At 39.6% G+C, this 26,279-nt stretch overlaps 1 protein-coding gene across 2 annotated transcripts in view; it reads right to left on the reverse strand.

Moving 5' to 3' along the window:
- Positions 1–26,279, reverse strand: part of ano10a (anoctamin 10a) — a 50,121-nt gene that overhangs the window by 13,196 nt on the left and 10,646 nt on the right. For both annotated transcript variants that reach the window (XM_073487395.1, XM_073487396.1), the window contains exons 9-14: positions 23,128–23,183; positions 22,931–23,005; positions 22,298–22,486; positions 21,967–22,158; positions 21,472–21,600; positions 7,059–7,175 (exon numbers count right to left, since the gene is read on the reverse strand). In XM_073487395.1, the coding sequence (XP_073343496.1) occupies positions 7,059–7,175; positions 21,472–21,600; positions 21,967–22,158; positions 22,298–22,486; positions 22,931–23,005; positions 23,128–23,183 (758 nt within the window). The remainder of the gene's footprint in view (positions 1–7,058; positions 7,176–21,471; positions 21,601–21,966; positions 22,159–22,297; positions 22,487–22,930; positions 23,006–23,127; positions 23,184–26,279) is intronic.

Here is a 26,279-nt window from a genome sequence, read left to right on the forward strand (position 1 = left end):
CGATTGTATAGAGCCAGTAGTAGTGGTCCGTGCTCAGACCTGGTCGAGTCCTTGACTCAAATGAGATCCCAGAATTGTAATGCCCCTAAGCGCCATGTGTGGAAACCAGTTGCAATGGTTTATCTATCCACCAGGAGGAGCAGTGATGATGGAGGCTGAAGCATTACTTCAGCTGAAATCAGCTGTTCTTACTGTATCATAGGCATACAGTGTTTGACGTGTGTGAGAAAGTGTGATTCCCACACAGAGCATATTTAATGATTATTAGGCTACCATATCATGAGTTCATCAATATTATGCTTCATCTTCTTGTTTTTCAACAGTACTGCATGAAAGTTAAAGTAATATGGCCGGGGAATTACTGATTTAGCAGGAAGGAAAAAAAACTGCGTGTGCGGCACTAGCCTGAGCGGCTGACTTTATCTGCAGTGGTACCGGGACAAACTATTATAGTGTAAGAGCCGTTTTCTTGCTTGTTATTGCAGTTATATAAATGTAATTTCTCATGCTGTTAGATTACTGCTAGACAATGCATTCCAATGGGTTGACATTGAATTGGAAAGCTCTCGCCTATATCTACTGTTTCTCTGTCTAATGAAGTCAGGGTTATAGTCTGAAGTGATCTTTTGCTGTGATTGATCTGCTCAGATGGCAGCAGAGGAAGGTGACTTGTAGCTGGTGAAGCACAGCCAAGAAAGTCACTTGTCTGTCTGATCAAGTGTCTCCTGTGGGAATCTGAGATCTCTGCACAAGTTTCCATCTCCACTCTATCCTACTGTGTCTGCATGTTGGTGCGCACTTTATTCAGCTACATAAATATTCTATAGTACGACGTGGGGGAAAGGCCAGTTTGTTGCATTTTAATCAAACACTTTTAATTTTTAAATGTGATTAAGAGAGAATGATAACTCACAGTGTCAGTAAATATGACAACACTCTTTCAGGTTAATTAAAACAGCTCTCCTTAATCTTGACAATGTTCACCAAGTCTCCTATTTGTCTGTTACCCTGCACTTCATACATTGTCCATCCATCCATCCAGCTAGCCAGCCAGCTGTACCCACTTCAGAGAGGGATGCATCTGACTTTGGGTGAGAGGTAAATCAGAAGGCTGACATACAGAGACAGAGGGTACTTCTCAATCCCCTGACTTGACATTTCCTTGCTCCTCAGTCCTCGCTTCATTCACATTTGTTCTGGCCTGTAAGATGGCAGACCATCCCAAAGCTTTTAATTGTTTGCCAAAGTGCAAGGAGTGAGGAGGGATCTCTGATGAGCAATGAGCAAGGACACATAAGAGCAGCCTTCATGAATGTCTTTTTACCAACTGACACTCCCCCTTATTGGACATCAATAATTGATTGGATGCGGCAGCTGACTGGACTGATCTGATACATCACAACATCACTGGAATTCCATACAGAGATAAGATATATAACAGATTAAACTTGAGTGCATCACCATCAAGTTTTATATTTTGTTTGTTTTCTGATTCACAGTCTATTTAACTGTAGGTCTGACCAACAGACACTTTTCGTCATTTACTGCTAAGATTTTTCTTTTCATTTCAACTCAACAAATCCAGTGAAAAGACCCACATACAAACCTTCATTGTCCATCTCTTAATACTTTCTGAGTTCACTACCCTGGCTGTGGCTCTGAGCCCCAAGTCCAATGGTACCTACTGAAGACGGAATTTATAAAACAGCTCACAAATATATAGTTTCACTTTTTAAAAAAGACTCAGTAATTGCCAAAAACAGTAAACACTACTCAAACAAGAGAAAGTGTGTTTGCGGGAGAATATTTTGGTGCTCTAGTGAACATATGGGGCAGCAGGATGGTGTGTGTGACTAAAACCTAAAATCAGGTCTGGACCACTCATTGGTGCCAGACAAAGGTTTTTTGGCTTTAACATATCATTATGAAGTAAATGTTGATTGTATAATGTAATGACTATAGCATAACGACACCATCTGTGTTTAGATTGGTTGCCTATATACCTCACTTTCACAATGGTGTGTTATCTGCCACTGGGCAAAAAATCTCCTAGGTAAAGGATGGCTGACTGGTGATCCAGTCTGGCTTGCTCCATTATAGACTAATCGAATTAATAAATTCAACGTTTTGTCCTGTTTTGTTGGTAGTTGGTACCCAGAGAAAAATGGAAGCAATCCCGTTGTCTTTGCGACAGCAGCACCAACAATACCACTTTAAAATGCTAGGGCGATAGAAGTTGTCTGTTTCCACTTTAAGAGTAAATCTGTTTATACGAGTGATTCTTGCATGGGCTCATTGTGTGCTTTTAATTGCTAAACTAGTGTGAACACCACAAAGAAGGAAATTAAATCATCAAAACAACCCAAAGACAAAACTACCAAACGTTTCTGCATCAATTGTGTTATTTCAGTTTCAGATTGTTCTCCAAACATCTGAATTACATGTCTGTTGACTTTAATCAATACATTGTAATGTTTTACTTTAGGTAGCGTCTAATTACCTTAATTCAGCTCTAACTCAGTCTTAATGCTTTTCTGTCTGCCTGCCTGAGGTCAAACAGACTGCAAATAGGAAAAAAAGGAAAACATTTAGGAACAAATATATATACTTAATCTTCAGCAAGTTAAACAGTAGGTAAGGTGTAATGAGGTCAGTATTTATGATAATAACTGGTTTTAATCTTGATTATGGCTGTGGAAAAGCTGATCTTGCAAAATATCCCAACTTTCAAACAGAACCCATGTTAGGTCAAAGTCACAAACAAACCATTGGAGTTAGGAGATTAGATTTAAGTTATGACATTAATAGTGTCACTCAACGCCCGTTCATAATGTCACTCCAGTCTACAAATCAGTATCATCCAAACTCACAGAGCTACTCACCCTCCAAGGAGCTGTCTCTGCAGAACCAAGAGACAACAGAACACAGATCAAAGCAGACATCATTAGCTGATATAAAGAAAAAAAGAATACACCAGTCCAAGGCTAGCATTTCATTAGGACTGCAGCCTTTGCATGACTGTCAACAAACAGTGTGCATGTGTGGTACACTCCAAATGTGTAATATTTTTTTGTCATATTGTTTATTGATATAAACATTATTTTAAGTCTTTATTTTTCACTATCTATAAAAACAAAACACTTAAGTATTAAGCCTAAGAACCAAAACGATTCTTTCCACAATCTATGTGAGAGAAAGCCTTAGTTCATGAGGAAAGAGAAGAGCGGAACTATGAGCGTAGCTGGTGTTGCGTCCAGGTTCCTTACTGCAAGGGTATCTGCCCACTCCCCAGAGGAAAACTGGGAAGAGAAATGCATCGGTTTGTGTCTTCATTCCTCTGAAATATTACCTGTGTTTTTCAGGTTAGTATACAGTGAAAACCACCAATAATAACTCCTGAAGTGAAACTAAATGTAGCGCAAGTGTATTGAGTTTTGTTGACGGACTTGAGTGTTTCATTAATGAGTTTTAAAAAGTGTAGGAAGGTAAAACTGATTACCGCTGTTAATGAAGGCGCCCGTGTTGCCTGCGACTTGTATAGAGGTTAAACACACTGTTAACATGATTGTGTACCTTGTTAACCATTTTATTTGAAGCTGGGGCCTTGAACATTTGGCATATATGTTTTATGTTTTTGAGATCTTGTAATAAAAGAGGGAAAAAGAGAAAAGCATTGGTTCGTGTCTTCTTTCCTCTGAACTTTCACCTGTGTTTTCTCAGGAAACTGAATGGCACTGAACTGAACAATCCAAATCAAGTCTGTGTAATCTGTATTAGAAGGACAACATATTGTGCAGCACCAGAACAACAAAAAACCACAAGAGAGAAATGATGAACCAAAAGACAAAGAGCTCATCAGAGAAGCACTCAGCCCTGTCAGTCCACATCTAACAAAAGGCTGTGGTGCCGAGCAATCTAATGCTTTACTGAGGAGCCATATCAATACTATTAACATAACACACACCATTTGTCTTCAGCAAAGTGGTCTCGGACAGGCTCCAAGAGCCCAGTCTGAATGCTAAATGGGAAGCATGATATACATGAGATCTCCACTCTGTCTACAATGTGTGCTGTGAGTTTAGCAAGGCAGTTATCACAGCCTCAACAAGGCCAAAAGATGTGGATTTACACCCATCAGCCACAACAGTAAAACCACTGAAGTGAATAACATTGACCATCTTCTTATAATGCACTTTTGCTGGAAAACCTTGATTCCTGGCATTCATGTGGATGCCACTTGACATGCACCACCCATTAAAACACTGTTTGTAAGCCAAGTACACCCGCTAATGGCAATGGCATTCCCAGATGGCAGTTGCCCCAGCACAACAATGCACTCTGAAACACCACAAAAACTGCCTATGAATGACATGAAGAACACAACAAAGAGTCCAAGGTGTCAACCCAGATCCCAAAATACCCAGATCCCAGTCTGATCCAGTATCTGTGAGGCGTGCAGGAATGATCCATGAAGGCCCCACCTCTGACATACAGGACCCAAAAGACAAGTCAGAGCGTTTTTGGCTGCACAAGGGGAACCTGCACAATATCAAGCAGGGGGTTTTAATGTTGTAGCTGATCTGTGTGTGTGTGTGTGTGTGTGTGTGTGTGTGTGTGTGTGTGTGTGTGTGTGTGTGTGTGTGTGTGTGTGTGTGTGTGTGTGTGTGTGTGAGCCAAGATGTCGGACGTGACCTTGTGGAAGATGACTTCATGAGAGTGTTCGAGATGGTGGATGTGGGCACGTGGTCAGTGGAGGTGATCACGTGAGGCTTGAACAAAACAACGGAACAGCGCTTGCGGACCTAACACATGCCTTTCACGGTGTGGTTTGGACAGAACTGAGCTCTGGGGTTCCGAATTTAGTGTACACGCTACCACGACATGTGTCTTATGAACAATGGCTTCGAGACAAAGTTACCGCTGTGTGTGTGTGTGTGTGTGTGTAAGTAAGTAAGTAATTGACCATGTGATAAAAATGTGTTAGAATGATAAATCTAATTAATAACACACAAATGGGCTGGATAATATATTTTATTCACATTAGGATTGCTATGTGTGCATATGCAATATTTATATAGCTATTTATAGATCAAAGGATTAAATGTAACAACACACCTTAGCACATCAGGCCTAATCATCATGACATAAGCCATTTATATAGTGTGCTACATGTACTACAAGCTGATTTTATAGGTCCCACCTGAGAACCTTGGTTAACACGGTCACTTATTGCCAGAGGTAGAAAGTAACTAAGTGCATTTACTCAAGTACTGTACTTAAGTACGATTTCAATGTACGTCACCTTTAATGTACCTGTACCTTAGTTGGTTTGTTCTGTAAGAATGACAACTGATTATTTTTTAAATGTTCATGTTGAACCTAGCTTTCTGCCCATTGATGTTGAGTATCTGGAAACATACTGCACAGTGACAGGAAACTGAAACTCACAGACAAGACTGAGACTATTTCTTATTTAGGAACTCAGTTGAGGTGAGCCAACTCAACTGAAATTAAGAACATAAACATAAACTAGGTTCAGGGAGTACCACTGCATATGTGAAAAAAGTAGTATAAAGCCATTTGTGGTTCCAGACGAAGCAGCACATTATCTGATAAATTCCCTCCAGGGTTGTCACTCAGTGGCTGAGTTGCATTGTGGGCAATGTAGACACCAGGTTTTGAAAAATAAAAATAATCTGTTGAATAAAAAAGGCAATATCTCTGGTTTTGCTATATTGATTTTGATCATTTGTTTTTAAACTTCTATAATGAGTGTTATAGGAGTGAAGACATCACTGGAGGTAATTAATCAGATCAAGACCTGCAAACTAATTTTAATGAGTAAAATTGCCAGGGTTACCATTTAATATGTTAACAAAGGACTTCAGTTTAGATTGATGGGAGAGTAATGAACAATATTAATGCATAAGAAATATATTCTTCACAAATATATTTACATATGTTTTAAATGCTGCATATAAACAGTGAAATTCTGTGAACTTTTAAAAAAGAATATTGCTATGCCATTTTCTTCCCAGCAAACACACAAAGTTTAGCTGTTAAGATGTTGACCTAGCAGAGCCTAGAGTGCCTCAGCTCTCACTGACAGTAGAACATTGAAACGTGTGTCTCTGGGATCTGACTATCTGCTGCATACAGAAATAGTTTTTCATCAAATATCTAGAGCTGAGACATCTATTCATCGTTCTTTTGTGTGTTTTCATTGTCTGTGTGAATGTGGAGGTAAAATTGTTCTTGATATAACATGCCTCAGGCTCATTCTTTTTGTTTGTTAGTAACTGTAAATTATAGATATTCAGACTTCTTTAAGATTCTTCTTTGTGGTTGTTGTGGACACTGTTCAGCACAGTTTACAGTAAACAGGATGCAGCTTTAACTGATACATATGGAAGAGCAAACACAACAAAACTGCTGATTATGCTAATTAACAACCTGAAAACAAACAGCAGCAATAATAGAAGTGTGTGCAATATTGCAACCAGTGCTTCTGATGATAAGTTTTTCCCCAGTGTTAACAACTCTTCTGCTGTGGAAGTAATGTCCCCCACACAGGACAGGGATACTCTGTGTAGAGTGACTCTATCATTAGCTGGACAATTCATCCTGTTTTAAACAATGGATCAAGGACGTCATGATGAATCTTCAAAATGAGAAACTAAGATTCACTTTAATTAAATCTATCCTTTCCAGCAACCTGATTCATAAGTAGACATTCTGACTATTTTATTTATTTATTATCTACTGTAGAAGATACTGTTTTAGCTGTATAGTCTTTATATTTATTTTTGCCTTGATCCTTTAATCTTTAGGATCCACTCCAATATAAAAGGTTTGCTCTGTCATCAAAATATATGAATGGACTCAGAAACTCTCAACACAATGAGTTTGCAATGGCCAACTCATATTTTTTTCTTTTTGTCATTGCTGTTGTTAGTACGGTTATCACTGTCTTGTTGAATAAATAAATAATATAGTGTTCAGAGTGTCTTTCTGTTCAAGCTTGCCTCCGTCCATACAGACGTGTGGTCAGGGTTTACCTTTTTCTTGAGGGCCTCCAGTGATTCAAACTCCAGGCGGGCCAGTTTGATCTGGATGTGTTTGGGAACATCTGGGATGAGGAAGGTCAGGATGAACTTGAAGGCCAGCAGCATGTGCTGAAATTAGACAACAACAAACACATTTAGTGTCAGTTATCTTCAGGTTTTATTTGCATCCTTTTATTGAAAATATAGTAAGGATGCAAACAGGCTTTGGAAGCTTATGATATAAGGGGATGGTGCCTTTATGAGATACTGAAGTTGAGGACAGAAGAGGACAAGGGGGACAACATGGTGAGACAGACAACCTCACAAGAAATAAAACCGTTTGGTTAAACAAAACAGTCAGTGTTTGCTCTGTACTCCAAATGAAACAATGACCATTAAGTTTGTGTGCATATTTAATTTGGGTCAATGTCACTGGCTGTCTGCTGATGTGTCTGGCTTGGAGAATGCAGACACTTACATCATTCGCTGGTGATGCTCTGTGTCTGAATTACACTTACGAAATGAAATATAGTAGAATTATGACTGGAATAGCGTTGAATTGATGCAAGTATATAAACTGCTTGAGTGTAGGGTTGCATTGGTATGAGATTTTTCACATCCTCATAACCATCTCAGAAAACACAGCGGTTTCAAAGTGTATGGTATTACAATTATTATCACTTAAAATCACACTTACAGGAATTAAAACAGTATGTTTTTTATATAGTTTAACAAGTGCTTTATTATAATTTCACACCCAGAAGGGTGCTTAACGTACAGTGTGCATTATTAGGCGGAAAACTGTGTGCTTATAAATGTTTTCGCTGAGGAAACATGTCCCTCTCAAATCTGTCAGAGCTCTGGTTATCACAAACAACTGACCTGCACACATCATAATCAACAGAGAGTGTTTTCCCATGAAGATGACATGACACATACACTTACATGTCTGCTGAGCAAAGTGTAAGAACCTACACACACACACACACACACACACACACACACACACACACACACACACACACACACACACACACACACCTGTGCCAGTCCATCTGGAAGACAGCCAGCACCCATCAGCTCCCTTGAATCAGTACCCTTTACCTCATCCTAGTAATGGACTCATGTTCTAAAGTAGATGGAACAAATGGTGTTACACTGAGAGCAGACAAGAGGACAAACTGCTCCACAGAAATGGATGTCATCCTTATTAAACTAAGTGATTTGAATGAGAGGGATGATTACGAGCTTCAGGTAGAAATATGTTTAGGTCTATTACTTTATCTAAAAGTCGCATAACGTTGATCTTAGTCTCAACCATATACAGCATATCATCGAAATGTAGAAACCTTTATATCTCTTAGCAGATTATATTTCTTCTAAATGGGTGTTTTGTCTTTGTTTTAGCCATGATGTGACATATTATTTGTGCCATGGTAACACTTAATGAGGTTTCTGAGAAATCTGTGGAACAACTCATTCTAGTCAGCACAGCAGCTTCACTAATTAACAAGGAGAACAAGCAAAGAAATCCATGATCTTGGTTACTTGTCATATTGATTAAGAGTGCACAGTAAACACCGCAGCTCTTAGTTGATTGCTAATGCTATTCAAGGCTAATTTATATTTCTGAGTGTTCAGTAGCTCAAGGTTAGGCTGAGAGTGGACACAAGGTTAGGACTGGAAGGAGAGCATGATGTCTGAAAAACTTAGTCTTTTCAAGGTCTAACTATAAATTCTGTTTTGCATGACATAAATGAACTGGACATGCTCATTGTCACTGTCAATGCTACACTGAGTACATACACTAAGCAAAAGGAACCTGATTTGACTGATCTTCTCCTTCACCTACATGATCCTCCATGCTTCCTCCTGTGCATCCACAATAGCTGACTTCTCCTCTAGACAAAACACAAAGGCAAAAGCGAGTCCTTGATGTTATTTTAGCCATTTTGCTAATGAGAATAAGGACCCCAGAACCAGCTGGTGTCCTAACTTGAAAACTATCATTTTACAGCATGAGAGTAGATGGCTCTTTGAGAGCTTGAAGCTCCACTGGCAAAAATGAGGAGGTCTAAAGTGAAGGTCTAAAGTGAAAACGCTATTTCAACTATTCAGCATTCAGCGTTTAATTACCCTGACACTCCTTCGCTGTTAACTGGAATATTAGCATTTCAATCCACCATCAATCCAACTGATGAGGAACTACCAATGCAGCCATTTAATGTGCTATCTGACATAAGCAGAATATGTCATCCAAACTCAGATTCTCTGGTGGCTAACTTTCTCTTTCTGATGTTTAGTTCTGGATAGGCAATGTTCAATAGATTAATTTGAGTTTTGTCACTGAAAACATATGCCTGCTGCTGAAAACGAGGTACATAAGAGCGGTGAGAGAACAAAAGCAGTAAAGTGGCGGGTAAAGGGGTAAGTTACACCTTTGCCATCACACATTGCTATTTGACCCATTGTAATACAAAAAAAACATTGGTTAGTGCAGCTTTTATGACAGTTCTTGATAATGACTATAAAGAACATGAGACATCCCTCTGTCATAGTTGATCAAAGAAATACTATTTCTCTATTATGATTACAAGAAGTTGACATATAACTTCAAGTTGCAGACTGAATCAGGTTGTCATCCAGGATTTCTCTGTATTTTGCTGCATTCATTTTACCCTCTACCTTTACATGCCTTCCAAGGGTCTGTTGCCAAGAAGCATCCCCACAGCATGATGCTACCACCACCATGCTTCATGTGCAGATGATGTGTTTGTGGTGATTGTGGTGGTATTCTGATGGCCAAAAAGGTCCATTTTGGTCTCATCAGACCAAAGAATCTTCTTCCAGTTGATCTTGGAGTCTCCCACATGCCTTTGGGTGAACTCTAGTCAAGATTTAATGAGCTTTCTTCAAAAGTGGCTTTCTCTTTGCCACTCTCCAACAAAGCTTTGACTGGTGAAGAACCTGGGCAACAGTTGTTGTATGCAGTCTCTCCCATCTCAGCTGCTGAAGCTTTTAACTCCTTCAAAGTAGTCATAGGTGTCTTGGTGGCCTCCCTCACTAGTCTCCTTCTTGCACGGTCACTCAGTTTGTTGTCTGCTCTAGGCAGATTTACACATGTGCAATATTCCTTCCACTTCTTAATGATGGATTTAAATGAACTCCAGAGGATGTTCAATGACTTGGAAATGTTTTTGTATCCATCCCCTGACTTATACTTTTCAATAACCTTTTCATGGAGTTGCTTGGAGTGTTCTTTTGTCTTCATGGTGTAATTTTAGCCAGGAATATGATTAACAAGTGACTGGACCTTCCAGACACAGGTGTCTTTACATTACAATCACTTAAGACACATTCATTGCACTCAGATGATCTACATTTCACTATTTGTGAGACAACAAGCACCAATTGGCTGGACCTCTGTTGAATTAGGTCAGTCACTGTGAAGGGGGTGAATATTTATACAATCACTTATTTTACATCAATATTTTTGAATTAATTGACATTACTTTGAGGAAATCTGTTTTCATTTTTTTTTGTAAATTCTTGTCAGAAAAGCCCAATTATATTGAGCATGATTTAATTTATAAAAGCAATAAAAAGGGAAAACATCCAAGGGGGTGAATACTTTTTATAGGCACTGTACACAAAAGGAATTACTTAGTTATTAGTAAAAGAGCGGCAAGAATCCTCTTTCTTACATGGCAAGTTTTTCTTCACTCATATTGAGGGTCTAAGGACAGAGAGTTTCGTTCACTGTACAGATTGTAAAGCCCACTGAGGCAATGTCATTGTTATTTGGGGCTTTATAAATAAAATTGATTTGATTTGATTTTTCTTCCAAAACACGCCCCAAGACTATAAAACTTTACCACATGTGCTGGTTCTCTCTCTTTGTGCTCTTTCGGCTCATCCTCTTGTCAATTCTGCGTCTTGTCCTGACTCTTGGCTTTTGTTCGTCACCCTTTTGGGTTGTCCATGGGGAAGCCCACCCTGCTTGGCCATGTGGCCAACAGGCATTTACTGGTACTTGCTTTTGTTTTTCCTTTTATTACTGAGAGCTGAAGCTCCAGGATTAACTCTGAACTCATATAGCCATTCACTATATGAATTGTGGTTTCTTCCATCTTCTTTATTTTTTTTCTCTGTTAAAAGGTTTTTTTTTCTATCAACATGGCAAGTTTCACCTCACTTGGCGTCAATCAGCCTTTTCCTTTGGCACTACATTCCGCTTGTGCGTAGGACATTGTATGGTTGAGGATATATTTTTTGTCTCCAGGAGACAACAAATCATGACTCCACAGCATGAAACTTTACCACACAGGGTAAAAATCCAAAATAAAATTCAGATTTTTGTGGTTAAGGCTTCGTCTGATTAAAAAAAACAAAAAAACACCTGCTTGTTGTACACTTCAATCAACTTCAATCACACATAAAAATCACAAATCCGACACTCTGAGTGGCAGTTCCATTGCACTGACATGACCATAGCAGATTATAACAGAAAAACCTGTGACTCTGAAAGAAAGTCTCCTTCTGTTTCTGTCGCAGACTGGCCCGTTGCCTGGTTACTGCTCACTGATGTGTGTAAGCCCTAAACAGTAATTACCCAGGTATCATAGCACCGTTGCAAGAAAGTGACAAGGCGCTGCTCTCCCTCCCTCCTACCCCAATCCCATAACCAAGATAACAGGGGCTGAATGATTTGATTATAACCCTGCTGTTTTTAAAAACTGCCAAGTATCTGACTTTATTACAGAAATTTAAAACTGTGGTCTGCCTGAAGCCCAGAACTAATAGAGTCAAGGTTAGAGGTTCTATTCCTGCTGGAGGTGACCGTGCTTAAAAATGCATGCACTTGAAGGTCTTTTAATGGCATTAGATAAAAAGTGCCATCCAATGGCAATATATTGGATGTTGTGTCAATAAGTAAAGTCAATGTGTGTGGCTCCCTCTTGGTACACTAAACATTATGAAAGCTGGCTCATTATTCTTGTTGTACCATATCATTAATAGCCTGCTTGCTCTATTCTAGGAAGGCTGGATGGTAACTAGGAGGAACGTGCTTAGATGTACAATCAGCTAGTGACTCAGGTTCATCATACACACACATGCACTGCTTTACTCTCCCTTTCTCAATCCATTTTCTTGTTCTTCTTCTCTCTCCTCAGACCTATCACTTCTTCTCTCAACCCTTTCCTACAACTCCTCCCTCCTGTCTGTTTCTGCCTTCATTTGCATACTCTTTTTCACTACGCCTGTCTCCACTTTTGATCTGAGTCTTCTATTACAGCCTTGTGGTAAAGTAGAGCACATGCAAACATATACACGGACAGGTCTAATGTATACAGAGTGTCGTCACGTGCAGGATGCCATTGCAGGATGGATGGCTGACACACACAGCCACACAGAAAAAAAAGAGTAATAGCCTAACACATGCTGTGAGTTGCCCTAATTTTTTTTCTGTATTCACCAGAGCAGCACCACCTCCTCTCCTTATTCAGGTGAGGGGGCAGAGTAGAAGTCAAACAGAGAACATCATCTCCGGAGCCATCGTGCAGTCTATTGCTATAAAAAGTCATGTTTACTTCTACTCAGGGCAGGACACAGTTTGAAGGAGCTGGGGGATGGATTAGAGGTGGCTGGCTTCCTGTGAGCACCAGAGTGGGGGATTTTCCGACCGTCTTCCTTTTAATCAACAAGACTAAAAGTCTAAAGCTCTCCTAGCATAGTGTGGACATTAAACCCAAATCAAACTATAGACAAATTTTGGACATAACAATCAACATTCTGGTGATTTTGTTATCTTTACAGCAGAAGTTAAAAATGTAAAGTTTGCCCTGAGTACAGCACTAAAGGTCATGGTTTCATTTACATGATGAAAATGTTACCCCCTCAGGAGCATAAACAGGTTCAGCAAATGCCACGGCAACTGGCCTGTTTAAGTTGATTCTGTGGGATGAAGGTGGAGCTGGAGGAGAAAGTCTTCTTATCTGAGAGGGATTAATGTGCTTAATGGATTACTGTATATGGCAATCAACCTTTTAGATCTGTTACATTTGTGTACAAGCTGACATGTTGGTTTGACAGTAGCCCTGGGGTAAATGTCAGCAGGTCACCAAAAACATTGGAGTTCAGCCTCTTATGTGCACATCAATTTCTTCACCATTGTGATTTTAGTTTGAGTAGTTCTTATGAATGTGAATTAATTTATATAAATGTGACCCGCTGAAATGTATTTTTGAGTCAGTCCAATTTGAATCTATTATATCTGAAATGCAGTCTTATTTCTAAGAATGCTTGTGGCTCTATGGATGACAATGTTGGTCAGTTGGCCAAATTTGGTCCAGACTCAAATTCAGCTGAACTATGGTAAACAGAGGGTGAATCCTGATGACTTCAGTAACTTTTCCCTAGCACTAAGATGAGGTTCACATTTATTGATTTAAGTGAAATATCGGAAAAAATATTGAATTGGTTGTCATAATTTCTTTTTGCAGATATTCATGCCCCCTTCAAGTCACCATTTTAATTTGTCCAACATTTGGTTAATAACCAAATTCCTGCTAATTAATAACTAACTAATGCCAACTAATGACATTCCCATCAGCCTCAGCTGTACTTTGTGTTAAGTGCTGAGTAGCAAATGCTAACATGCTAAGACACTAAACTAAGACAATTAACTTATAATATTAACTTATATCAAACTTAATGTTATACCAGCTACACATCAGCATGTTAACCTTGTTATTGTGGGCATGTAATCATGCTAACATTAGCATTTAGCTCAATGCATCATTGCAACTAAAGCAGCTCCACAGAGCATTTGGCATGACTGTTTAAACCTGCTAAAATCATGGTTTAACTTCAAATGATGTTGTTCCAAATTCTAAAATAAAAAAAATGATGATTCAATTCAAACTTTTCTTTCAACTTCAGTTTAGTTTTCACTCTGAACCTGGATTAAATGTAATTCTGTTGCACAAAAACTTTAATCTCCAATTAAAAATGTGATCCAGTATTGCATAAACTTACACTTGAGGAAGTTTCACTTTAAAAATGGTTCCTCAAAGAAAGTTAAGGGACAGAGTCAATCCAATAGAGTTTTATGAAGCTTTTTATTTTCTCTCAAGATACTGGTTCAGCAAGGAAACTGTTGAAAATGAAATTGAACAGGAGGATTGGACCAACTGTCAGATGAGGCAGTGAAAGAAATGTACTTACATATACTGTACATTGCTTCAACTACTGGTGGCCCAGAGATTTTATGCCACTGGTTGTTACCAAAGGTTAGGTGAGGACCTGTTAAGCCTATACAACTCCACTGTCTTCCGAATTGTCAGCAGTGTGAGTGTCTAGGGCAGGGTTGCCTAAAGTGAGGCCTGTTGGCCAAAGTTGGCCTGCCATATGGTATGATTTGGCCTACCAGATGTTTACAAATGAAATGTTGGGCAGTCTGGTCTAGGGCAATAGCAAATCTGAAATTCAGGACAAATTTTTCTCAAAGAAGGAGAAATTACAGCTTCACTGATTAGCCATCATGAGCAGGCTAACTAACTTTTTAGGTAGCTAGCAAACAAAATAATGTTTTATTAAGGAATACGGAGCAGCCTAAGGTTTTCCCCAGTTTTCCACCCTCTTCTATACTCATTAGGTAAGGAAAATGTAGTTTTTATTTTGGCCCGAGTCCTAAATCTGGTAAGTCACATGTGTGACTAGTGCAGGCAATGTAAAATTGAATTTACAGCGAGCGAGTGGGCGTGTCAAAGACTTAAAATCTTCCATGTCACTGCAGGTTTAATCAGCTGTAATACATTATAATAATAATGTACACGAGGACATGCAAAAATGACGTATAAACTGCTCATCATCAAAGTTCTGCAAAACATCTGTGCATATTTCCCTGTTGGGTTCTCCAGTGAAGTAAAAAGCTGTGGGCTGCTATCATCAGAGCACGAGTATACTGTCGTCAGACCTGTTGCTCTCACAGGTCTCACGACAGCCTATAGACTTTCCTTCATAAAGGCCTCTGGGGAGTCTGCAGTAAATGAGGATCAGTTTAATTCACTTGTCTGTTCATACTTAGCAATATACAAGAAAAAAGTTTATACTCTAACCATTCATCTTTCATATAGTGCAAACAGTCAATACTACAACAATAACAGGGACACAACTCTGTCCAAGTGGGTGTTCCTGAGACTAAAAACACATCTGGTGCTGTAAAGCTGCGGTATCCTGGGAAGCAGAACAAGGCTAAAACAACTCTATCACTCCCATAAAAGGTAGCTTTAATCAAACATCAGGTTATCCTGACAGCTGCTGAAGAAGATAAAACACACACAGTGAACAACTTTGCCATGAAGAGTGGAGTTTATCATTCAGCTCTGTGTGTGTGCAGACGACACATACAATCAAACATGCAGAAGATCAATATGACCCAGTTTCTGCCTCAGTACCATCAGCGAGCTGCTGTAGAGCAAATTACAGTATGACTTTATAGTGCGTTTTACTGCTTGTTAATGTAGCACAAACATAACAATTTTTTGTCTTTGACTGTCCTAAAGAAACCTGCACCCCCCTGCATATGTGTGTGTTTGTCAGTATTTTTGCTGTCTGAATGGAACACAGAGAAAAGAGGAGTGGGCTGACGTTTACGTTAATAAGTGTGGAGTGGGAATGCTGGAATAAACATACACACAGACACAAAAGCCCAAACAATGACAGGCTGACAGGTATCCACACAGAGCAAAAACATATATGCAAATTAAAATCTCTCTCCCCCTTCCCTCGGACTCTCTCACCCATCCACATCTACTTTGGACTCTGGCTCCATCTAGTGATCAAAAATTTGAATTAGCCATTCTACTCCTGTTGTGTAGCTGAGTATATACATCAATCTGCCACGACAATAAAACCACTGACAAGTGAAACCAACTTTGACCACCTTGTTGAAATGCAATATTCTGCAGGGAAATGTTGGATTCCTTGCATTCATGTGGGTACCACATGCATTCATGTGCAGATGATGTGTTTGTGGTGATATGCAGTGTTTGATGTTCACCAAACATAGCGTCTAGTCTGATGGCCAAAAAGCTCCATCTTGGTCTCATCAGACCAAAGAATCTTCTTTCAGTTGACCTTGGAGTCTCCCACATGCCTTTGGGTGAACTCTAGTAGAGATGTAATGAGCTTTCTTCAACAGTGGCTTTCTCTTTGCCACTCTCCCATAAAGCTTTGACTGGTGAGGAACCTGGGCAACAGTTGTTGTATGCAGAGTCTCTCCCATCTCAGCTGCTGAAGCTTTTAACTCCTTCAGAGTAGTCATAGGTGTCTTGGTGGCCTCCCTCACTAGTCTCCATCTTGCAGGGTCACTCAGTCTGTGATGACAGCCTGCTCTAGGCAGATTTACACATGTGCCATATTCCTTCCATTTCTTAATGATGGATTTAACTGAACTCCAGGGAATGTTCAAGGACTTTGGAAATATTTTTGTATCCATCCCCTGACTTAAACTTTTCAATAACCTTTTCATGGAGTTCCTTGGAGTGGTCTTTTGTCTTCATGGTGTAATTTTAGCCAGGAATAATGATTAACAAGTGACTGGACCTTCCAGACACAGGTGTCTTTACATTACAATCACTTAAGACACAGTCACTGCGCTCCGGTGATCTCCATTTCAATAATTGTGAGACCACTAGCACCAATTGGCTGGACCTCTGGTGAATTAGGTCAGTGGAATGAATATTTATGCAATCACTTATTTTACATTATGTATTTTTAATTAATTGACATTAATTTGCAGAAATCTGTTTCACTTTGACATTAAAGAGATTTTTTTTGTAATTGTTTTGTCAAAAAAGCCAAATTATATGATTCCATTTATAAAAGCAATAAAAAGGGAGCTAATACTTTTTATAGGCACTGTGGGAAATTTGGAGGTCAGGCTGACACCTTGAGCTCTTTGTCACGTTCCTCGGGCCATCCCTGTGCAGAACAACACATTGTAACAAGATGACCAATGCTGTTTCCTTGAACTGTCAATGGTTTTAATGTTGTGGCTGGCAGAGCTTAGGCCTTATCTATAAACCTTGCATACCAACAAAAATAGCCTAAAATATGTGTACACCACTTTCTAAGCATAAATTATCATTGTCGTTGTAGAAATCCAAGATTACATCAAATTAAAGAATATTGTACCTACAGTCATGTGAAAAAATTAGGACACCCCATTAAATATTCAGTTCTTTATTAAGAAATGTTCACATAATGATGTCTAATCTTGTTTTTATTTATCTCTGGAAAAGAAAGTGATTTAATTACAGGTAAACAACAAAAGGTAACCTTGTTTTACTCATTAAACAAAAATGCGTATTCTAACTGAGGAAAAAGTTAGGACACCCTACCCCCTAATAGCTAGTGTTACCCCCTTTGGCTGAAATAACTTCAGTGAGATGCTTCTTGTAGCCATCTACCAGTGTCTGACATCGGTCTGAGGAAAGTTTGCCCCACTCCTCAACGCAGAATTCTTTCAGCTGTGAGATGTTTGAGGGGTTTCTTGCATGTACAGCCTGTTTCAAGTCACCTACAGCATCTCAATGGGATTAAGATCTGGGCTTTGACTCGGCCATTCCAGGACTCCATTTCTTAGCTTTCAGCCAGTCCCTGGTGGATTTACTGGTATGTTTTGGGTCACTGTCATGTTGCAGGGTCCAGTTCCGCGTCAGCTTTAATTTTTTTTACAGATGGTCTCACATGTTCCTCAAGCACCCTCTGATACACGGTAGAATTCATGGTGGATTCTATGATGGTGAGCTGGCCAGGTCCTGCTGCAGCAAAGCATCCCCAAACCATGACACAGGTTCTGAGGTTCTTTTCCTGGAATGCTGTATTTGGTTTACGCCAAACATGTCCTCTGTTCTGGTGTCCAAATAATTCAATTTTAGACTCATCTGTCTAAAGAACATTATTCCAGAAGTCCTGGTCTTTGTTCACGTTCTCTCTGGCAAACTTCAGTCTGGCCTTCATGTTTTTCTTAGAGAGCAAAGGTTTCCTCCTTGCACACCTCCCATGAAAGTTAAACTTGTGTAGTCTCTTTCTGATTGTAGAGGCATGCACTTTCACATCAACAGTAGCAAGAGCCTGCTGTAGGTCCCGTGATGACATTTTAGGGTTTTTGGTGACTACTTTTAGCATCTTGCGGTCTGCTCTCGGGGTGAACTTGCTTGGACGGCCAGACCTGGGCATGTTGGCAGTTGTTTTGAATGTCCTCCACTTGTAGACTATTTTCCGGACAGTGGAATGGCTGATTTCAAATTCTTTTGAGATCGTTTTAAATCCCTTACCAGACTCATTAGCTGCTACAATCTTCTTTCTGAAGGCCTCAGACAGCTCTTTCGATCTCACCATGGCATTCACTCTCACTTCAACCGTCAGGAGCACACCAAACTAAATGTCTGAGATTTAAATAGGGCAAGCCTCCTTCAAAATGCTGAGTAACGATGTTCTAATCATGTGCACCTGATGTGATACACCTGTGTGTGATTTTAGCCAGTTTAAGTGGGAATAAATGTGGGGATGTCCTAATTTATTCCTAACCAGAAATTGCATTTTTTTTAAATTACATTTTACAGAAAGTTTTTTTTTTTCTTTTCTTCAGTTTTAATTGTTTAGTTATATTACTTGAATCTCGCAGTATTGTTAAAATTGATATTAAATATCCATATGTCCAAATATGTTTAAAAAAACACAGGCTTTCATAGGGTGTCCTAATTTTTTCACTTCACTGTATATCACTGTGTATGTATTTTTTTGGTCTTTCATGGCTTTATTCACAGGACAGCTTGAAAGATGACAGGAAACAGAATGAGACATAGGGGGGACGTCACACAGCAAAGGGCCGCAGGTCGGACTGGGCCACTGCAGTGAGGACAGAGCCTCTGTACATGGGAAGAACACTCTACCAACTGAGCTATCGGGACACCCCTCACTATGTATGATCTTCGTTTTCATATACTGGTTGTGTGTAAAATCACTGCATCATTTTGGCAAGTGGAATAGTTAGTCTGATTGCTGTAAAGATTCAAGACGTTATTGTCACTCCAGTTGTACAAGTGCATTTGTGTGAAAAACTTTGGCTTTGAGACTCAACTAAAGAAATGGTAAATAGTATATAAAAATGTATATAAGAAACAACAACAACAACAACAATAACAATAATAATAACAATAATAATAATAATAATAATAATCTGTGTGTGTGTGCTGTGTGTCTCAGGGCCCTGTATCTCCTCCTTGAGGGCAGCAGGTAGAATAGGCTGTTGTGAGGATGAGTGGGGTCCTTGATGACCCTCAGGGACTTCCTGAGGCACCACTGGTCATAAAGTTTCTGCAGGCTGGGCAGCTCACATCCTGTGATGTGCTTGGCTGTTCAGTCCAGGCTCTTGCTGAGGCCTAAGCTGCCATACCAGGTGATGGAGCTGCCTGTTGGCAGGTTCTCTATGGTGCCTCGGTAGAAGTCCCTGAGGATCTGGGGTCTCAGGCCAAATTTCTTTAGTCACTTGAGACTGGGCGAAAGGGGGTCTGGACAAAGAAAATCCCGTCTGTGGTGTGTGCTCGCCTTCTTGATGTTTAAAAGTGTTTCTCTTTTGAAAGTGATCCTGTTGTTGTTGTTGTTGTTGTTGTAGTTGATGATGTTGTTGCTGCTGCTGCCACCACTGTTCATTTTAGTCCAGATGACATCCTTAACCTTATAAAAATTAAGCTGACACAAGAAGAAAATAAATGCAACTACTTAACCTACTGATTCGTACCTAACGTAAAAACTAAATAACTTAAAAAACATTAATAAGTTACAAAAGACACTAGTAACTAATATAAACTGCAGAGCTCTTGGAATGCCGCCCTACCTCTACGGCGCCATCCTGTAGGATTACTCCTACTCTTGTAGGATAAACATATAAATATTTTTTTTAACAGAATTTTTAGCGCAAAGACATTTCCTGCAGAGTTCTATAAATAAGGCCCCTGGGCTATACCTCCATGTTTCAATTAAAGGCCCTTTATACCTATGGTACAACCAGATTTTGTTGTCATTTTAAATGAGAAGCAGGGTGAGACATATTCACACCATCAGGGGCCTCATTTATAAAACTCTGTGGAGAATCCACAAACAATATTTGCCTACATACAAATGAGGAAATGTAAGTATTCCAAAAAATATTCTGATTTATAAAACATGGCATACGCCCAATAATGCGCAATTTCCTTTTATAAATCCCAAATTAACTTGGAAATCTGCGCACATGGATCAGCCCTTTTTTTCGCCCTCTTCACACCCACATCGAACCATATAATGGTCAATGCAAAGCGCCTTATCAATGGAAATGAGCCCACTGATTAATATATCGAATCATTGCCACAACCGAAGGCTTAGAAAATGAAGACAGAAATGTTTGTGGGTGAAGTGGAGGTTTAAAAACACATTATTTATTCTTTCATTCAAGCTGTGCTCTTGAAGTGCTAGGGCATGCACATAAATGTGTCCATCGTGCAGCATTATGCACGAGTGGCACCACACTATTGACATGTTTATAGCGATCAGACTGACTGCTTCACATCCGCAAAAATTATCACGATGATCACTGTTATCCCCCACCCAGTGATATTATTTGAAATTGGAAGATTCATACGTGAACACTGCCAACACTTTGCTATGACAAATTAAAAATGTCTGCTGTGAAAAAGGTGTGAAGTCTCCACTGTCTAGGTTCTTAACTACTTTAATCCCTGATTTAATCCCTTAAATAACATGTCCTAATTTAATATTCATGTTTTCCTACATTATAGAGAATATATATATCATATATATATCAGTAGAGCGAGGAGTGTCAGTGTGGAACAGTTGTGTAAAGACAGTTTGGCACTGACGAGAGCAAATCTGTCTGTCCATTTGGTTGCTGTCTATACCATTATACCACTGTACAGTGGTATAATGGTATATACAGTGTACAGTGGCTGTACACTTAGTTGCTCTAGTAGCTGGAGGGTTTGGTAGGAATTGCACAGAGCACCGTGGGTTGCAATTAACTAAACATGAGAAAGATCAGTATTTTCTATTCAGTACTGATCAAATTAAAAAATCTTTGACTGGCTCATGCAGATTGGCTCTGGACATCCTCGTTTTGAAAAACTGACTTGTCCCTGCTGCTTATAGGCTGGTTGTGCTTCTGCTGTTCTGACATGAGACAAACCAAGCCTTGATTCATTATAAGTCCCGCCAAAGTAATTACAGTAGACACCACAGATATACTGCAAACGACAGCACAGCTGCTGTGTGACCAAACACAACTACTGTTAATATACAGATAAAGACTGTATGGGATCACATATGAGTGTCTTTGTGTATGCATGTGTTTATGAATTACCTCAATCGCCACTATCCACAGTATGAGCTGTGTCTCTGATTCGGGGAAGTAATCCTTGACTTGTGGAGACATGCCAATCAGCGCACAGTTAGTGACAATAGCGATCACACTCATGGCTTCAAAGGCAAGCTGGACACAGGGACAGAAAAAGAGCAACAGTCAGTGCCAACAGTCAGAGACCTTTAATGCACACTGAGCCTAGTGCAGAGCAGATGATACTTTCTTCTTAATCACTTGGCATTGTTAAGATTGTAAGAACATGTTAGAAAATAAGATGATACGACAACATTTTGTCCCTGGAGCAGCATAATATTCTTGCAGATAGTTTAGTCAGTGAAATATGTGAAATATGGCAAATGTTGTGAGGATGTGCGTGTGTGTCAGTTATTGGTCTTCAGCTTTTTATTTCCTAAAAATAGTATCAACTGCCTGAAAATTTCCAATAAATCCACAAATGTTGCTAAAGCAAACTGACATAGTCTTTGCCCATCTCACCTGCCAGACTCCTATGTTTGCTGCTGGGTCGGAGAAGGGTCGTTTGAACACATGACACATCTTGAAGGCATCAGAGTAAACCTCGGTGACATTGTTCAGCACCACCAGGACAGCAGCCAGAGGGTAGGTGCAGGAGAACAGACTGACGTAACCAAACAGCAGGAACAGCTCCAGGTAGTCATCAAATGTACCCTGAGAGAGGGAGAAGCACGGACACAACCACACAAATGGAAACATAATTTCTTCTTGTGTATTCAATAAATTCCTGAATAGAAAAATCATAACAGCAAAGTTTTTTATCCAAATCGGAGTCAAGACCTCGTGCACCTACCAGGTATGTACTCATATCGGCCTCCAGCCGGACCTGCTCGGCCAGGGGAAGCTCTTTGTCCTCCACAGTTCTTCTCTTCTGGACTTTGCGAATCATTTTCTTGTTGCGTCTTCTCTGGAGCCAGTAGGGCAGAAAGGCCTCCATGAACTGATTCAGGATCTGACTGGTGATCAACAAGGTGGCCAGACTCTGGATAAAGAGAGAAGAGCAGAGGATGGCAAAACAAACCAGGTGGAGCAAGAGGAGGAAGGATGAAAAGACGGAAGAAAAAAATATATAGAGGAAGAAGTGGGATGAAGGGAAAATAAGTTATAAAAAAACACAAAAACAGTGAAGATATGAATTACAGAGGGAAATAGCGGAGGAAGGAAGGACAAATGGAAGGTGAGAAAGCAGAATGGTATAGAAAATTAAAACAAAGAAATAAAAAAAGGAATGGAGGGAAGAGAGAAAGAAGTGAGAACACTTGTTTCAGTGTTAAGAGGAAAAGAAATTAAAAAAACACAAGTAAACTAAGATGAAAACAAAATAAACAAAATAGGGGAAAAAAGGAAAAATGGAGAGATGCAGGAAATGAGAAAGAGAAAAGGATCTAAAAAGAGTAGAGGAAGGATGGAGGGAAGATAGGCCTACCTGTCTGAGCAGCACCATGTCTTGCATGACAAAGGCAATATAGAACAGCGAGGCAAAACAGTTGAAGAAGTTGAACTATGAGGAAAACAGTCAAGACAGCGATTATAAGTCAAACGTTGACAGAAAAGCTACTGTCTGATCACTGAAGGATGAAATTGGCAATGTTGAAAAAGAAAAAAAATGTGATTCATACTCACTACTAATACTTTGAGGACCAAGTGGTTCTGATATGAAGACTCTAGCCTGTGATTTTCTAAATACGCCAAGAGGAAAACACATTTAGAGCATGTCAGAAAGACAAATGAACTGCAGAGATCCTCAGCTCTCTTATATTACTCACATCACATTTCCTCACTCCTCCAACAGATATACATTTAAGCATTCAGCCAATCACAGCCTTCCTATCTGCATGTTGTAGCAGACTTTCTATAACAAATTAGCAGACTCTTAGCCCAACTGAGATACCCTGGGGATTTCACTTGATGATGAACCTTAAATTACGAATCTCTCACACTATAAATGACTTTGAATGGCATTATGAGGATGGAGGTTTTGACTTTGGAGAGTGTGTACATACTTAGATGAGGGCTTGTAAAAAAAAAAAAAAAGCTAAAAAAACAAAAAAAACAAAAGACACCTTGAATTTTACTAAGGGGGTGCAACTATGAAGAGTAGATGTCTTTCAAATGACTTTTGCAGAGTTGGACTTCAGTAACGTCAGCTTAAATTCAGTATAATTTTTCTGAAAAGGACAGTTCACCCCAAAATCAAAAATAAATATTTCGCTCAACCCAACCAGTCTAGACAGATGGCTGCCCACCATTGAGTCTGGCTCTGCTCCGAGGTTTCTGCCTGTTAAAAGGCAGTTTTTGGTCGCCATTATCGCCAAGTGCTTGCTCATGGGGGAAATGTTGGGTCTCTGTATATAAATTAATCAAGGAGAATGGTTTACACCTGCTCAATTTGGAAATTGTCATGCAGTGTCACCCAGTGACAAAGCTTTTAATCTGGGCAGGAAGATAAACAACCAATCTCCTGGCGAAGAGTTTTGATAGCAATTTACAATCCACTCCAATCAGATTTATCGGTCTATAGGATGAGCAATAATTTCAATAATCTGAGGGCTTATCCTTCTTTTGAATAGGTGAAATATTAGCAAGGTTAAGTGTCTGTGGTAAAGTGCCCCATTCAAATGAGTCAGTGTACATGCTGGTGAGTGGCTCCACCACTAATTTGGCCATCTTCTCATAGAATTCAGGGCAAAACCCATCGGGACCTGGCGCTTTGCCACCTGGCGGGAGTTAAATTGGCTCAGTGACCTCCTCTTTAGTGACCGGACAGCATAGAATGTCCCTGCTCTCAGCCAACAGGGTTGGCAAATTTAAGCATCTAAAAATATGGTCCCATCACCAGCACTACGAGGGCATTCTGGAGGATACAGATTTTGGTAAAAACATTTCATAATATTAACCATATGTTTAGTTTCAAAATATTTAACTCCCCTGTCGTCTTTAAGTGAATAGATAGAATCAACCCTGCCCCTCGCCAGTTGGGCCAGAAGTCTCCCTGTTTTTTTTTAGCAGATTCAAATAGTCACTCCTTTTATGTGTGAGAAGATTATCAAGGGCAGAACAGGTTGCATCCAGCTTCAGCAATACTGATTTAGAAAGGGATGCATTCGAGCTCTAGTTGTCGTCTGAGCGCTTCTTTTCTTTTAGCCAAGGTGTAAGACATAGTTACTTTTCTTATCCTTTGCAGGCTCCCATAGTGTTAATGCTGAAACATCAGGGGTATTGATCGAAAAAAGAGCATCAAATGTTCCTCAAAGAGACTTAAAAAGGTGGGACTACTAAGCAGGGACAGGTTTAGCTGCCCGTGACGAACAGAGGAGTCATAATAAGGAGGTGCGAGTTCCAGTCTAATAAGCGAATGATCCGAGAATGCCATTGCTTTTATACTACCATGTTCTAACCATGTCCAAGGCTTGCCTCGAAGTGAAAGCTGTGAATGTTGTGTTATGTTCAATGTTATGTTATGTGGGCGGGAAAAAGTCCTTCACTTTTGGGTTCAATATCCTCCAAGTGTCAAATAATTTCAGATCATTACAGAGCTCCCTGGGAGCTACGGCCATTTTGGATGAGCATGTGGATTTGAGGGGGCTCAACTCTGGTTCGAAAAAGGAGTTTACGTCCCCACCCACAATTACAAGGGGCGAAATAAAAGGGGATAAATCTGCTAGCAATTTGGAACAGAAACAAGCCTCAAATGTATTGGGAGAGTAAGCCTTTCCCAATATAAAAAGTCTGAAATTATGACATATCTCCCTTCAGAATTTTATATGCATTTTTCTAATGTAAAGGGCAACCTTTTATGTAGCAGGATCGCCACCGCTCTGCTTTTGGAATTAAAAGAAGAGTGAAAAACTTTGCCCACCCAATCTCTTTATTGCTTTAAATGCTCAAGGTCACATAGGCAACAAATTGTACTGTCATGTGAAAAATAGCAGCCGGCAAACGACAACCGAACAACAACAACAAAAAAAAGAACCAGAACCCAAACCAAAAGAGAGAACAAGATACTTACAACCAATTATGACAAGAAAGTGTTATGCCTGAAAAAAATTTTTTTTTTTTAAACTACTCTTACACTGGCACGTGACACCAAAGGAAGCAATCACTTTGGAGAGGGCACAGAGGGGAAAAAAAAGAAAAATAGGAACAAAAAAAAAATCTCCCATGAGCCCCTGCTTCTGTCCCCAATAGACAAGTGAACAGCCAGATTCCATCTGGGTTGAGTCTTAGATGGCACTTTTAAATTACATAAACAAGACAAAATGAGGTAACCCAGAGTGAAAGCCTGGGTGCACCTCAGTCGGACAATTAACTTGGTTCGTAAAATTATGTAACTCTTTTTGTTACAGCTTTAACAAGGTAAACATCAAGAGGAAAGAAGAAAAAAAGAGCACAAGGGTGCTGATGTTTAACATAACATGAATGAGGCATTTTAAGGACTAAAGCTCTAGAGAAACTTGTTGTAACAGTAACTGGCATAAACAGCATTAACATAATTTTGGAGCTTAGTATTGTCTATATTTAATAGTAGTAGAACAGACTTAAGCTGTGCTTAGTTGACCAGCTGGCCATTACTGGTGTAAGAGAGAAGTGTCTTACTTCCTCCAGAATAACTGCTAAGAACTAACAGGAAAAAGTTAATCTAGCATTTTTTAATTAGGCTTAGATTATAGCCAAGTTAGAAAAGGTTCATAATAATATCAAAAGTAAAACTCTCTTACCTGTCATTTGTTTATTTGTATGGCTCACTGGTAATTATGGTCAGATCTGCGTGACCA

The sequence above is a fragment of the Pagrus major genome, chromosome 18, assembly GCF_040436345.1.
Source record: "Pagrus major chromosome 18, Pma_NU_1.0".
Lineage (NCBI taxonomy): Eukaryota > Metazoa > Chordata > Actinopteri > Spariformes > Sparidae > Pagrus > Pagrus major.